General features: G+C 42.3%; 1 protein-coding gene across 1 annotated transcript in view; it reads right to left on the bottom strand.

Moving 5' to 3' along the window:
• The window catches only part of SHTN1 (shootin 1), a 58646-nt gene that overhangs the window by 8893 nt on the left and 32783 nt on the right, over positions 1–16970 (bottom strand). The window contains exons 8-14 of the mRNA XM_075717740.1: positions 16194–16340; positions 14719–14872; positions 12401–12506; positions 10583–10665; positions 7086–7195; positions 6369–6422; positions 805–925 (exon numbers count right to left, since the gene is read on the bottom strand). Of these exons, the coding sequence (XP_075573855.1) occupies positions 805–925; positions 6369–6422; positions 7086–7195; positions 10583–10665; positions 12401–12506; positions 14719–14872; positions 16194–16340 (775 nt within the window). The remainder of the gene's footprint in view (positions 1–804; positions 926–6368; positions 6423–7085; positions 7196–10582; positions 10666–12400; positions 12507–14718; positions 14873–16193; positions 16341–16970) is intronic.

Here is a 16970-nt window from a genome sequence, read left to right as displayed (position 1 = left end):
AATGGAATTTTAACGAACGGAATCCAGTGCATGGAGAGTATAAAAATACCGTATTTGCAGCTCCCTGCCAAGATTCACCCTTTCTTGTACCACAAGCAGGGCTTGCTCTGTTGACTCAGTTGTGCACTCAATCCCCTTGCCTTCTGCGCACGCAGCACTACCCAGTCACAGCTTGCCAGTGCTCTCCCAGCCTGAAGCACAGCTGGAGTGAGAGCCAGCCCAATGACAAAAAAGCCTGTTCTCATCTAATGAGTAGTCAGTGAACTGTCTACCTACAAAGTCCAAGCTAAAACCATACAGTGACGCTAGAACCAGCCACATCAGCATTGACTATGGCATGGACTGACACTTGCACAGACTGTGTTTCTAACCAGGAAGAACACCAACAGTTTCTTACAGATGATGACAGTAAGGCATAGCTTAAAAACTGCAGACCCTTGCTCTGCAGAAGAGGTTAATTCAAAACGTTAGTCCTAAACGCTCATTTCTCTGGTTACCATTACTTTCAAGAGTATTGTCACAGTAGGCTCAGGCTATTAACCCCAATAACAATGTCTGAGCTCCAGGCAGGACAGAGGAACCTGTGTACATATGGCTGTGTGCGCAGAAAACCCTGACAGAGGCATCTCTAGGGGAAAATGGGGATGAAAAGCGACAGGTGCAACGGGGAAGTGAGCCACTGTAGAAGTAAGCAGAGTTCTCCGTAAGGGCTGAAATGGCAATGGTCTGGAAGGGAGAGTAAGGCTTTGAGAGTCACTTAATGCAGGGAGAGGAAGAGGACTGCGGAGGAGTCCAGGCACTTACTGCCACTGTCCTGGTCAGTGGTCACTTTCCGGCGTCGCAGAACTCGCTCCAGCTCTGTTTCACTGCTGTCTGTTTCAAGGGACTTCAAGCTTCGGGAACTAGTGGATTTGTTCAATGTTTCCTACGGCAAGAAATAGGCATGAAAAGCATTCTGAGGACATATTATGCCTTGCCAAACATCCCATATGCCCAACGTGAGAACCTTTTAAACTGCAGAAAAGCAACTGCAGTTCTAGACCAGCGTGCGAAGCTCTCCCTTTAGTGCAACAGAGAGCATGCGGGGCTTGGCTCACCACTTCTCCCTTTACTTGGATTTCCTAATGTAGGGATTAACCATACTTACCCACACATTAGAGGGTTTAAAGGATCTTAAAAATCTCATCCATCTTGAGGAACGGACAGTGTGAAGAGCTGTCTCTGAAGAATAGCCACGAGCAGGTTGAAAGCTTATGGGTAAGAATCAGAGACCGAGGCAGCAAAGGGAACCTTGTGGCTGGTGTCTAGTGCAGGCTGCCCGATCAAGGGGAGCCTGCTGATGAAGCCTTCTTACTCCAGCTCCAAGAGACATCATGCTCACAGGCTCTTGTCCTGCTGGGGGACTTCAAGCACCCCAATATCCACTGCAAAAGGAGCATGGTGAGCTACAGGCAATCCAGGAGACTCCTGGAGTGCACTGAGGATAACTTCTTAAGCCAGGACACAGACAGCCCTACCAGAGAGGATGCGATACCGGACCTGTTGGTCACCAACACAAGTGACCTAATCGGTGACATCAAGATTGGAGGCAGCCTGGGCTGCAGTGATCATGCACTGGTGGAGTTCACAGTCCTGAGGGATATGGGTCAGGCAAAGAGGAAAGTCAGGACCCTGAATTTTAGGAAAGCAAACTTCCAGTTCTTCAAGGAGTTAGTCAATAGGACCCCCTGGGAAACTGCCCTCAGGGACAACAGAACAGAGCTGGCAGATCCTTAAGGATGCTTTCCACAGAGCGCAAGAGGTCTCGATACCCAGGTGTAAGAAATCAGGAAAGGCAGGCAAGAGACTGGCATGGGTGAGTCAAGACCTGCTGGTCAAACTAAAGGGCAAGAAGGAACTGCACAGGCAGTGGAAGCAGGGACAGGTGTCCTGGGAAGAGTACAGGGATGCTGCCTGGTTTTGTAGGGATGGGGTCAGGAAGGCTGAGGCGCAGCTGGAGCTGAACGTGGCAAGGGACACAAAGAATAGTAAGGAGGGCTCTACAGGCATGTCAGCCAGAAAAGGAAGGCCAAAGAAAGCGTACCCTCCCGATGAGCAAGACTGGCAAACTGGTAACAGCAGATGAGGAAAGACTCAACAACTTCTTTGCCTCAGTCTTCACTGGCAAGCTCTCTTCCCACACCTCTTGAGTGCATGGGCTGCAACATGGGGACTGGGGGAGCAAAGTCCCTCCCACTGACAGAGAAGATCAGGTTCATGACCACCTGAGGCACCTGAACATACAAAAGTCTATGGGAGCTGATGAGATGCACCCCAGAGTCCTGAGGGAATCGGCTGATGCAGTTGCCAAGCCACTCTCCATGATATTTGAAAAGCCATGGCAGTCAGGTGAAGTCCCTGGTGACTGGAAAAAGGGAAACATTGCACCCGGTTTTAAAAAGGGTAGAAAGGAGGATGCTGGCAACTACCGACCTGTCAGCCTCACCTCCGTGCCTGGGAAGATCATGGAAGAGATCCTCCTAGAAGCTATGCTAAGGCACATGGAGGCCAGGGAGGTGATTCGAGACAGCCAGCATGGCTTCACCAAGGGCAAGTCCTGCCTGACCAAACTGGTGGCCTTCTGTGATGGAGCGACTACATCAGTGGACAAGGGAAGAGCTACAGCTGTCATCTATTGGGACTTCTGTGAGGTCTTGACACGGTCCCCCATAACATCCTTCTCTCTAAATTGGAGAGTTACAGATTTGATGGGTGGGCTGTTCGTGGAGGAGGAATTGGTTGGATGGTCACATCCAGAGGGTAGTGGTCAATGGCTCAATGTCCAGATGGAGATCGGTGATAAGTGGTGTCCCTCAGGGGTCTGTACTGGGACCAGTGCTGTTCAGTATCTTCATCAATGACATGGACAATGGGATTGAGTGCACCCTCAGCAAGTTTGCAGACAGCACCGAGCTGAGTGGTATGGTTGACATGCCAGAAGGACGAGATGTCATCCAAAGGGACCTGGACAAGCTGGAGAGGTGGGCCTGTGTGAACCTCATGAGGTTCAACAAGGCCAAGTGCAAAGTCCTGCACCTGGGACGGGGCAACCCCCGGTATCAATACAGGCTGGGGGATGAGGGGATTGAGAGCAGCCCTGCGGAGAAGGACTTGGGGGTACTGGTGGATGAAAAGCTGGACATGAGCTGGCAATGGCGCTCACAGCCCAGAAAGCCAACTGTATCCTGGGCTGCATCAAAAGCAGTGTGGCCAGCAGTTCGAGGGAGGGGATTCTGCCCCTCTGGAGAGACCTTACCTGGAGCCCTGCATCCAGCTCTGGGGCCCTCAGCACAGGAAAGACATGGACCTCTTGGAGTGAGGGTCCTGTCTAGAAGAGGGCCACAAAAATGATCAGAGGTATGGAACACCTCTCCTATGAAGAAAGGCTGAGAGAGTTGGGGTTGTTTAGCGTGGAGAAGAAAGCTCTGGGGAGACCTTATTGCAGCCTTTCAGTACTTAAAGGGGGTTTATAAGAAAGACAGGAACAAACTCTTTAGCAGGGCTTATAATGATAGAACAAGGGGTAATGGCTTTAAGCTAAAGGAGGGTAGATTTAGAGTAGATGTAAGGAAGACATTTTCTATGATGAGGGCAGTGAGACACTGGCACAGGCTGCCCAGAGAGGTGGTAGATGCCCCATCCCTGGAAACCTTCAAGGTCAGGCTGCACGGGGCTCTGAGTGATCTGATCAAGTTGAAGATGTCCCTGCTCATTGCAGGGGGGTTGGACTAGGTGACGTTTAAAGGTCCCTTCCAACCCAAACTATTCTGTGATTCTATGAAAACTGTTAGTGCAATACCATGCCCCTGATTAACCTCTGTTAGCAAAAAGCCAAAGATCCATATTTTACTGCTCCAGCGTATTTTATATTTTAGTGTGGTACTGTGTTGCTGCATCCTGGTGTGGACACATATCTGCAGAAGTCAGTAAGTACTAGCTGCAACTGCAGCATGTTATTATATCCTATAATGTAGTTGATCTGCCATAAACCTGACCCTATGTCCACATGCTTCATGGTTTCTCTTACACACAGAGTTAGATCTCAAGTTGAAACAGTTTGTTTATACATACACAATAGAATGCATGCGATTACTTCCTTCTGCCAAGGTTATTATTTGGTATCAGCAAAGCTGCGAGTCCAGCAGCACTTTTCTTAAGGTGGCGGGGTGGGGGTGGGGGGGGGGAAAGGCTTTAATCAAAGCCTGAAACCTCCCAAAGTTTTCCACAGGAATTTTAACATATACATAGTGCATACTGCATGCATTTCCCAACTGAGAAGAGTCAGTTACTGGATCACCACCCACTTGATTGTACAATTTCCCAAAAATGTTTATGATGCAACTTAAAATTTGGGACCCATGTACTATTTCATTCTCCCTCTGAGTCTTGCCATCTTTAGGAACCCCCAGGAGCATTTTTCCAGAGCATAAATGACATATTCTTAACATCTTTTGTTGATAAGCATGTATCTTCTGATCAGAAATAGCAAATGCCAAAAGAAAATGGCATCACAAGTTGCAAAAGCTGTGCTACTTTCAGGATCCCAGCAAAGTAACTCTAATTCTTCACACACACCCCCAAAAGTTAAAATATTTTCTTTGGCAACTATCTGAAATTTAACTGAGCAGGTATATTATTAATGAGTAGTATGCTCCAGATCTGTACAAACATAAACATACAAAAGCAACTTGAGCAATGGAGTCACTCAAACTCTGCAATTTACAGAACATAAATGTGTTTTGTTTGTAACAATTATATGGAGGTCTACATGAAATGCATAATTAGCATAATAACAACAAATGTTTACTCCATCACATCCCACCCCCATGTTTGTTGTCTGACTGTGCATAATGATTGGTCTCAAGAATAGACTGGAATTGTATTTTATGCAGTTTGTCTTACACTACAAATATCCTGAAGGGCTCAAAACCAACAAGCTAGATACAGAAGTACAGTGACTGTAGGTTTCTTTCTGCTCCCTCTGAAGTACATAATCAAGTCTCCCCTGATGTCAGTGATACAGTGTCAAAGAAATAAAACAGCTATTAGAAAACGAAAGGACCTTCGGCAGGATCATTGAGTCCAACCCTCACTGGTCCAAACAGCACACTACATCAAACTATTTATATACTTACGGAGTTCTGTGTAAAACATAATCTCTGTGTTGCATTTTATTCCTTTTCTATTTACCTCCACAGTTAATTATGTGTCCCTCTAATTAGAGCTCAGCATTAAGGTCTGGGAGCTCTCTAGATCATTTCTTCCCTTCTTCCCCTGTTCTCATGTGACTGGAGAACAGCAAGTTTAACACATCATTGGTGCCACACTCGTGATCTTAAATCACAGCACAGGCTGTGGCTATACTCTGCTGTACTATCTTGCATCACCCAACACAATACTGAAGTTATTTTTATAAGGGCTGTTTAGGCGCTATCATGGATGATTAGAATGATTAGCCTTACCTTCTGTGGAGTGGATGTGAAGCATTTATTTCGATATGGGCAGAATTTCACCGTATTTCACCTTACAAAGGCAAAATTTCACCTGATGTGCCAAATTTGCACTTCAAGTTTAAAAGCTTCAGGGTCACAGAAGTCAGGGAGCAAGAACTGCAGCTCCTTCTGACTGATTGATACAATTTTAGCACTTGTGCAAAAGAAACAACCGGTTAAATAAGCAATACAATATACGAGTAAAGGACAGACCAGCAGCAAATAGCGCATTGCTCTGAGCAGGACCAAACACAAGCCTAATGTTTTTATGCAGTGACAAACAGGTATGTGCACACCTATTCAGAATCAACTTTCTCTACATATAAATGTAGACAGACTAGAGACCTCTTGCTCCATTTAGGCTATGTCTATGCTAACAAGAAATTTGGTGCCTCAGCAGAGAGCAGGAGTTCAGAGCAGTTGATGCTGAGAACCCTACATCTACTGTACGTGCAGTTCAGGGGCTTTACTTTGGACTAGATTTATTCAGCTGCCTCTCCCTCCCTAAGCATCCCCAGTGTGAGTACTTGGAAAGTTTCCAAAGGGTCTATGGCAGGTGCAGACCATAACATCCCCTCTAGTGGCAGGAACATACAAATCCAGAGCAGAGTTAACAGGCTAGTTTTCTCCAAAATAAATTCGTTAGCAAGCCCAAAACCAAAGTTTCAGTGGGACCAAAGTCAAAAGTGAAATCGGGGGATTCACTCCAAAACTGCTCTACAGCTTCAAACCAAAACACTAATGTAGAACTTTCAAATCCTCAGGTCTTTTGCACAGAAGGCCCCGTCAGCTCAATGAGAATTAAAAAAAGGAAACATAAACTGCAAGTTTTCTTACCAGGATCCCTTTTAATTCTTTCATTGCACTTTCAGAGGGCTTTGGTGTTTCTGGCTGTAAACAAACACAACACATGCATGTTAAAAAACACGTGAAATGGACCGTGACAGACTTTGTACTTGACAATAGACGTCGCACAAGGGTCTACTGCACAGGCGTGCAGTTGTATTATGTTCCTCCGCTCTCCTCTCTCATGGGCACATGGCTAACGTTCAATCTACTTTCTTATACAGATGAAGGGAAGAGTCTTTGCTCGTAACACAGTGAATCACAGCCTATACATAAAGAAAGATTATGCTTTTGTGAAGACGGTACGCAATATTTCATAGTAGCCACATTCATGTATTAGTGCTAAGTGTTGCATAAAAGGAAGAAATACTGCTAAATACAGTCTACTTCTTGATCACCCCCTTCACTCAATTCAGTTATTCCCTCTGTGCTTTTAGTTTCTTAGTAGCTGTTTGTTTACAAGATGCTTGCTTTCAATTCTTTTCTGTGTCAAAGAAACTGGGCTTCTATTTACTTACTGTTGGCTTCACTTCTTTTTCTGTTCCTCAGATATATGCTGCTCTAATTCATTTTATTCAAAATCAAGCAAAGCAAATGAGGTGAGTGAGGCAAATGTATTCTTTTGAATGTTTTACAGAAAGCCTGATTTATTTTCAGTGTAAATTACTGTACTTAGCTAATATTATGGCTCTGCTATTTATTCCAAACCTTTGTTTTAGGTCTGCTTGACTGGTTGACTGGTCTCAGATGAACTCCCTTTTTAATTCTGTCCATCATTTCTTCAACAGCTTGTCTCTTCAGGTCCGTAACTTCTTCACCTGTTCCAAAAATCAAAAAGCATATCACTGTCCAGATATGAACTACAGAGAAATAGTCCAAAGAGAAAAATATGTTAAACAGCCTCCTAAACAGCTTGCTTGCCATATATAGCCGGTTACCATAATCATAAATTAGTTTTAACGATGAAATGGCATTTGCATATACAATGTTCTTAGTTATACCCCCTGCAGTAGTTCTTCCTGCGTGTATGTGTCATGCGTATTGCTCATGTACTATCCAAATCCATGCTTTTTCTCAGTTTGATTAAAAATGTGAATGATAAGCATAAATACATAGGCTTATTTTTCTCCTCGTAAGTGGACTGTTCACAGGGTCTTTCTTACAGGACCACTATCTTACCCTTAATTTTCCCCACCACAAAGAGGCACTTTACCTTACACTGCGTACATCTAAAAGTTGTTCCCTCTTTCTAGATGGTAGCAGAAATCAGCAACCTCATCTCTAGTTATCAGGAATTCTAGTTTCTGGATTCAACACTATTAGCGATGTTTGCTATCAGCTAAACTGTCACAAGCTCTTCAAGGATAAAACGCCAATCTGCACACATTGAGGATCCAGCCATGGACTTCACAAATGTCAAACCACAGTGCCTGCAGAAGTTTGGACAGAAGCAGGGCCCAGATCCTGAAAAATGCAAAGCTCCTGTTTGGGAATTGCAAAAGCTCGGTGCTACAGGCTGAAGCACCAAGGACTGAAGAATACAGCCTCACTTCTACTGTATCTCTTCACTGTGCCTCAGCAGAAATTTCCACAGCTTCATCGACACAGGACAAGTTGATAATGCCCCACGGCGAGGCCTATATGCAGCCCATTACAGGACTACCAAATGTGTCTTGTATATAAACATGGGTTTAAGAACCTTGCTGGAATGATACACCAACATCTCAGACTGAACCAAAACCACACCGTTAAAGAATACTGTACCAAGTTGAAGGGCAAAACTTAAACACCAAGAAAGGAACCTGCTGATTTTCAAAAAATTCAGTATCAGGACTGCAAAATATTCAGATGAAACGGGAGGCTGTGTGATGAACCTAAACAACACCTGTGAACTTATCAGTGTTCTGGATAATGTAACAAAAGACACTTAACGTGCCACACCAAAGAGGGAAAAAAAGAAAGACTACTTAAAGCAAATACATGGAGAAATGCGGTTGACATTTTTCAAAGCTGCAACGTTGTACCTTATGTAACAGGAATTTTAAATAGACTTTTGCTCTCTCACTTGTCAGGGTACTATTGATGATTCATAGAAATGCAGTTTCTGTATTGTAAGCCGATTTAATGTCAGGCTTTAATTTCACAAACAGGCTGTTTCAAATATAAAAGCTTAATTGGTGGTATGGGATAGAAACCACTCATTCTAAGTCCTTAACAAGGGTCAAAACAAGCCTCAAGTTGGATATAACAACTAGATCAAGAAAGAACTTTCCCCCTTTTTTATTTTCATTTTAAGAACAGCTCAACTATTAAGAGAAGAAGCAGTCTATATGTGATTGAAGAAAGGTCAGAACTGTTAAAGTTTGCTAATAAATAATGAAAAAATGAGGTGTAGAGAACTTATAGTGAATTTCATAGTATTTCCTGCAATCACTGTTTGTAACAGTCTCAACAAAAAGGTGTAATCAAAACATCTAGGATGCCTCAAGGTAAGGAAACTTGATAAATGAAGGCAACATAATTGAACTTTTACTGAAAAATAAGATTGACTCTTCATCAGAGATGTCAGTACAAGGTCACTTCTCTAATTATTGCACCCAGACCAACAACCTTACTTCTCTCAGACTGGTAACCAGTTCCCAAAGATTCCCCCAGGGACCTGCCCAAGTTACCCCATTCCTCAGTTCCTCACCTGAAAAATGGGAGAGGTAATACCTCCTTTCCCTCACTTCCTGCCTGTTGGCTCCATCCAACAATCCAGCCATGCTTACATACCATTATAGTCTGCTAACAGCCATTTTTTCTTTAGCAGTTATATCCTATACCTATAATTTCAGCCGGGTTCCCTTCGCAGCCCCCTTCTTTGTTTAGAGTGGCAGCAACTGAGTTAAGCAATTCACTGCAAACAAACTCCTGCTGTTTCAGAGGGAAGAGAGAAACAGCGAGGAAAACCTTGGTTATTTAACTGGCAACACTTGTCTGACTAGCTCTGACTCTTCAGGCACTCATGTTCATTTGTAAATCTGTACTTAACTCCTGTTCTCAACCTACTAAGTTCCCAGCTTCCATTAACAACAATAAAATGCAATTTCAGCCGTTACTTTGCACGCAGAGCCACCTTAGTGCAAGACTCTGTTTTGTTTTAGGTTTTCAGTATTATTAAAGGATTAGCATTAACAGTCAACTCTGAGTGGTAATTTCATAAGATATAAATTGACGGATGAAAACCGAAGCATTTAACAAACTAGCTCTGCAGAGAGGCTCTGGACGGAAGAAATCACAAACAAGAAGCCATTTGGAAGTTGGAAACTTCCCTGTATTATCCTGTGTATAACCTGTTCTCAGCTTAATGCCTGTTGGGTTTGTTCTTCTGCCTCTTCCAGATAACCTGTGGAAGTGCAAAGCCCTAGACAAACTGTAACTGCGGCTGTAGCGTCTCCAGTGCAGAGGCATAGGCTGAGCCTCTCAACACTGCTACAGCGCAACTACTACAGGCAGTTCCAAACTGCCAGGGTGCAACTCGACAAGCTGCACCGAGTCAGTGTAACAGCACGGGGCCTAAATTAAACCATCCTCTTCTCCCCATCAATCTCACCCGGCACATCACCATACCCAGCTAAGAGCTTATCTTGTCAGGTCCTTCCATGAGCCTACAATAGACATGACCACCCTCTCCCCAAGGGGGAAAAAACCAAAAGATAATTTTTTTCTGCCACATTGGTGAATGAAATCAGCTCAGTGACATATCTGATAAGCATGAGAGCCAGAATTAGGAAGACAAGAACTTTTTTTCAGTTACAGCAAGTGCTAGGTCTACCCTTAAGGTTTCTGATCCACAGCCTCAAAGATTGTTCATACTAAAATCCAGGTGGAAAAAATAAATTGGATCCTGATCACCAGCTCAGTTGTGGGGGCATAGATGGCTACGAGAGCTACGCAAATTTTCTAGAGATCTCAAGGAAGCTTGCAGTACCAAAGCTACAATGCCGAAGATACCAACTCCTATCTTGGAGCACATATGACTGGGCTGCAATCACATTTCTGGACTGCAAGGTACATGAATATGCTGGGACATGCGTAGCAGTTGTTAACGTTGACAGTTATAAGTATTTGCATCACTATGTGTACCAACAGTTCATTTGCAGTAGCTTTACCTCCAGTACCTAGTGAATAAATAGCATGACTTGAGAAAGAATGAGCCATACCTGACTCCTGCTGAGGAGGTTTCTCCTTCTTGCTCACGCTGGTGTTGGAGTGAGATCTCTTGCGAATCATTGACATGAGAGACCTTTGGGGAAAATGAAACTGCAGATTGTCATTCTGTCCGGTATTACACACTGTTAGAATGAACTTGAACATGACACAGAAACAGCTTACTTATACCTGATTATACAGCTACTTACAAAAGACTCATTTAACAGTTCTTGAATGCAGATGTATGTACTGAATTACCCCCCACAATGCCTCCCATCAAAATACACCAGAGAAATTTATTTCTTTTTAACAGACATTAGGCACAAATCAAAACACTCCAAGATTTGAATATTAAAAGACAGTGTCTCATTGTGACACATGACAAATTGAAGCTGCTCTGGCATAACAGAAGGAAGGAAGAGCTGTAGATATTGAAGTATTATTTTCCAGAGGACATTTAAATATGGTGATCAGTATCTCCTCACCAAGTCCAAGTTTGTAATCTTCTTACAGTGTCAAATAATTATCCCTTCACTATAGTCAAAACATAAAAATCCAGGCAAGGAAATGATACACCTTAAAGCCCAAGTATAAGCTCCTATGCACATCTGATGCGTCAGTGGGGCCTATCGCTCCCTACTGAACATTGCTCCTTATGGAGCAGCGACCTCCCTGACATAAAGGGTCAAAACTCTGTCCCAGAAAAAAGCAGCATCCAGTGCCCAGGCCCTGAAACAACCTCTACGCACATAAACGTCACCGTGCCTGAAGGAAATACTCTGATTTAGCTACTACAGGGCTTAAAATGAATAGTGTTATCTATTCCATAACAATAAAGGGCACAAACTTAAACTAAACAAAACAAAAAAAAACCCACAACACCCCCCGCAGTTAATTCATGCTACACATTAGTGAGAAAGAAGCAAGCAAGCCAAATAAGTTAACGGATGTAAAAGGAGCACAAGACCAAACACAATTGTTCAGAACGTGTTTAGTTTAGGTTTCTATAAACAAAGCAAGATGCACAAAGGGATGCATTCTCCCTACTCATCATCTCTATTCATACATTTAACACAGCGGTTAACAAGACTCCTGCATGTAATTTCTATTACAGAAGGTTAGAAAGTGTCATCGAAGTCCATTTATTTTTAAAACCAAGCAGACAACATGAAGATTAGCTGCATTCCTAAAATTAACTAAGCACACTTTAGGGCTTAGTTAATTAATTTGGGTCTAATGCCTGATACATCATATATTGGTCAGGCTCTTTTACAGTCCTTTGCAAAAATCAGGCTTAATTTTGATAATTTTGCCCAAAACTGCATGATGATGGGGTGGGGATTTTCTGGGTGGGGTTTTTTTTTCTGTTTAACTTATGAAAGCAATTGTGGGAACTCAATGGAGTCTGCATTTTCATCACCAGTATCCAACAGGAAGGGACACACAGTAATCCAGCATAACCTTTGGTTCAAAGGGGTTTTCTTAGCAGTAGATTCAGACAAGCATTTCACAAGTCTGTAATTACAGCTATAAGGTGAACAGAAAAAAATAATCTCCTAAATTTAGAGGAGACAGGTATCCCTCCTCCTCCAAAGTCACAGTCCAGACAATTCGTTAGGCTTGGCAAGGCAGACACCGTTCAGAATTTGTCAGGGTGTTAGTCTGTTGGCAGGTGGGGCACAGAGCGTGTCCTGCTGGTAAAGAGCCCAAGACAGATGGAGAAAGCCTTTTTTTCTTTAAAGATACACTTCCTGCTTGGATGCAAGCTCATGTAATGTATTCTGCTTCAGCAAAGCATTAATGCTGCGACCCTTGGTTTAAGCACTTACCGTATAGGGTTAGGAGGAGGGGGAGGAGGAAGAGGAGGAGGGGGTGGCGGTGGAGGAGGTGGTGCAGGATTTTCAGACTGCTGTATTCGTTTTTGAAGTTCAGCAACTGTGCAAGAGCAATAAAACAAACTAGAGTGAGTTCTTGGTTTCTCACATTTGCTCTAAAACCCAATTCTGATGGTTTAAGCAAAAAAGCTACTAATTATCTAAAAAACAAACAAGACTAAACCACACAGCTGCTAGGAAGTCCTATTTTTGGCAACATTTTCTACCAAGAACAATGTCCTAGATGCACAGGATTCTCATTAAACCGGTGACCTCCAACTTGAGTTACTTTTGAAATTAAAATTACACTCTCTCTCATACAGGATTCTTCATGTAAAATTATAGAGCAGCAAAAAGTTTATCACATTCCTGCGACGGTCTATTTGAGGTTGCATTTGAGAATGAACTAACAAGAGATGAAAGTAAGAAACAATTTCAGTTTCCAGACTTATCTCTGTCTTGCTGATATTGTGGGTTTTCCCCATAAAAATGGTCAAAACTGGGTGGCAGGCAGAATGGATTCTTTCCTGGTTTTGTGTCAGATCTAAAATGTGGAAATTACTTCTCTGCAATTGAAATGTTGTCAAATGGGGAAGGGCAGAAACAGAGAAAAAAAAGTCTTAAATTTCTTTTAGTTACAAAAATTGTTAGCAATTGTTCTGAATACAGTAGGAATTATGGCAGAAGCACAGAATATGATTTCCAAAGTGGATATGGTTCTTTGTTCTCGTAATGATGGATTCAAATTAAAATTACCATCTTTAACATTTACTTTTAAATTTAAAAAGGGCGGGGGGGGGGGGGGGGGGGGGGAATCAACTCCATGACTTTAAATTCGATGACTCTAAATGTCCTTCTGAAGGACAAACAAGCCTGGAAAGAAAGAATCTGCTGTGAGGGTTAGATCTTTTCCAAGGCAGCTGAAAAGAACTCATATGCTACCTGGGCGTATTTTTAAGGCTGGGTAATGTAAAACTCTAACACAAAGCAGTTCTTCCAAGCAAGACTGCTAACAAGCTTAAAGATAATCCTGCTCTTAAGGATATGTTTCAGAAAAGCATGGCTATACATGGAATCTTAACTAAAGATACGGACTTTGGCCTCCTCTGGCGGGGGCTCAAATGGTTCTCTGACCAGATATCCTACTTAAAACCAGCACCTGCTTAGGCCTTGAGCGAACAAGGACTGAAAGCAAAGGCACATGCAAATACTTAACCAGCCATACTCCACATTCCCTATAGTGAGGCCACACACACCAGGGACCCTTTTTAAAAGCAATTTTAAATAAAGAGCATTAGGTCAGAAATTTCCTCATTCAACAGACAGGATGCTGCAGACAAGCCAGGCACCATCCTGATAACAATAACTCTATGAACATCTGCACTGCAACAGTTGTTCCCTCCTAAATATTCTGTGAATCTTTTCTGCTTCTATTCTTTCGGTGTTAGTTTAAATCTTAGAGGCAGACACACACAGTAGCTAGCAAGACTGATTCTTTCCTTTCAGTCACTTCACATGGAAGAAAATATTTGACTACAAGGAAGAAATTTAGATGTATAATTCTCATGCACATGAGCCATAAAAGCCCACCAGATTTGTTTGGCTAACTCCCTTTGCAGGGCTCTGAAGGCAGTACTTACCTTTTAAATATCTGTTTAAAAAAAAAAAAGGAAACACCCCCCCATACACTCTCACATCAACAGAAATTGTTTTCTCACATGTCAATATGAAGGGCTAAATCATGTCTTTATTTTCACTGGTGTCTTCTATTACAAGACTATTAAAGGGTTGGGTAGCTTGATAATTATGGAATGTTTTTGTACAATTCATGCAATGTAGAGTCCACAGTCTGATAAATCACTGTGCATCTTTGCAAAAAAAAAAAAAAAAGAGCAGAGTTATCCCATTTTATTTATTTTTAAAACTAGGTAAGAGGATACATTTTGCCTGAATACAAAGGATTGTGTCTTTCACATAGAAACCCATTCACATGTATATATCCACCCGTAAGACTCAGGGCAATCTAACAACAGTATTTTTATACCTTACAAAAGTTTTACAAGGTTATTCTTTCACACGCATTCTGGACACGACTGTTCTGTGGTTGAAGGCAGTTGCTGTACTTTGTCTTGTGAAGCACAGGTCTGGATCTCAGCTACACAAAAGCTGTTGCTTCTGGGGTCTCAAACATAACATGCATGATTCTATCAGACGTGCACCACTCACACCCCCCCAGCTGTACCTCTAACATGAAAGTTATTACATTATTTTACCTGAATGCTTTAGGTCTCTAGCTTTTTCTTCTGAGCTCTGACACTTAAGCTCTAGTTCCTTTTTATCTTCTTCCAAAAGTTCTAGTTGCTGTTTAAGACGACTAATCTCCTTATGCAGTGCTTGATTCTCTAGCTGCTCTTCCAATTCTTTGATCTGCAGTTGGCAAACAATAGCATTCATTACAATAAAAGGTATTTTCTGTTCTTCCTTTTGACAAATAACCCAGTAGGCACAGTTATTCCTGAAAACATGATGTTATAGCATAGGAGTGAACTACAAGTCCCAGAAAGAAGACAATTTTTGAATAAGAGCTGGACAGATTTTTCTGAGAGATGTCAGAATTTTCTATTATGATCCTAACTTGTTTCATCTCTCCTTTAGAATATGTCTTTAGCTTCAAAGTAATTAAGCTATAAGATGTTCCCTTTTTCTTTTTATAGAGTTTCTATCACATAATTAGAAATGAATTTCAGAACGTTTCTTCATTTGAAGCACGCGAACATTGACATTTTTGTTCTCTTACTGACTGCTTCCACTGACAGGTTGGTTATTTAAACTCCCTTGTCTCAACTCATGCAGATGCCAGTGGGTGAATTATGGAACATCAGGTTTAGAGGCAGCATTCAGCTGCAGAGTAGCAATCGCTTCCCAACTCCCTAAATATGTATGTTTTGCTCTAGACTTCAAGGACCCAAAGACGCAGAGGTTTTCTAAGAACTGGCAATTATTCTTCCAAAATACTCATTCAGAAGCATGTGAGATTACATATAGTCTTAGTATTGCTGCACTGATGAAAGTACAGGAACTGTCTACCTATTCCTAGCATTACTCTTTTACCAGAGTTTTAAGAACAGGCCTCACAGCTAAGGGAAAACTCGTTTTCAGGCTTTCAAGTGAAGCAATGGTGATTTCTCCCAGTTAGAAATTGATCTAGTCCAGTTTCAAAGAATGTATTTGTTTAGAACCTAGCACTTTAGATCCTATCACACCACTCTGCAGCATTCACCTAACATTTCCCTGCTCCAGTATGTCTGGCTCTTCCCCATGCATTTCTTTAGCAAGTGACCAGACTACTAATGTGAACTGCCTACCTCTCACCTCCTGGTCTTCTTAGCTTATCCTCCCCAACATACCCTTTATATTACTCAACGTCCAAAATATTCTCCTGTCATCTCTTCTTCACTTGATGGAACTTGACTTAATGCTTGTAATGGCACTTTACTGGCATCCAGAATAAAATACTTACGTAAACCACAGCCTTCAGGCTGACAAACCTTCAGGTTTTGTACTCATGTCTTACCAGTGACCCAGAAGAAGGGAATCACAATCTTCTCTTACATTTAGTTTTCAGAGTGTGAACTCTTATGGAGGACAAGATCTCAAATAATTCTGAACATAACAAATACATGACACTCCTTAAATTCAGGAGGCTTTCAGAGACTTCTGCATGAGATGAAATGTAATCCTGTTTTACCTTTTGTTGGTGTTGAAGCCTCTCTTCTTCTAATGTGTGGGTTAGCTTAGCATTGTCATCCAAAGCCTTCAAAAGCTGTTGATCAGGAGCAGAATTTTGCAGAAGCAACTGACTTTGCCTTTTCATCTTGTTTTGTTCAATAAACATCTGCCAAAACAAAACCCACCCCCAACAAAAACAATAGTTAAGCACAGTCTAATGCTATCCTGGGAAAAACAGCAATTGCAAAGAAAATGAGGAAATTAACATTGTGTTAATGTGGTAGGGATAGCAAGGAAGAAGGTGAGAAGGAAGGGGAAAGGAAGTTTGAGAGTAAAATTTACAAGAGCTAAGCTCACACTGAAAGGAACCAGGTGTTTGCTGAGAGAACCACCCACGGCTACACCTCAATTACCCACGTGTTGGCAGCATTCAGAGTTTAAATGCATCTCTGAATTTTGTCTCCTGGAAATGGGAACAATTTGATCCCTGTTCTGGGAGGTCTGCAGAGATTAAAAGAACTCTAGGTGGAGGAAAAAATGTCTATGAAGTCACAGGCTACCTCCTCAAACACATCTGCAAGTCTTGGTGTAACGCCTGCTTATTTGAGGGTTACCTGGATATGTGAAGGATGAAGAGTCTTCAGGAGATTAATTTCAGCCCATGTTTGTGTAATCAGTGTATGCACTTGCCCCGGGAAAAGGCATTTCAGGGCAATTTCAGCCTTTTAGTCCTGATCCTTGTGTTCTTTCCTCTCCCCCAGTTATTTTTTTGATGTGGGGAATGCATACATTAGGG

This window comes from Pelecanus crispus, chromosome 10 (assembly GCF_030463565.1).
Source record: "Pelecanus crispus isolate bPelCri1 chromosome 10, bPelCri1.pri, whole genome shotgun sequence".
NCBI classification, from domain to species: domain Eukaryota; kingdom Metazoa; phylum Chordata; class Aves; order Pelecaniformes; family Pelecanidae; genus Pelecanus; species Pelecanus crispus.
The sequence above is the reverse complement of the archived record's forward strand: the minus strand, read 5'-3'. Positions and strand labels throughout refer to the sequence as shown.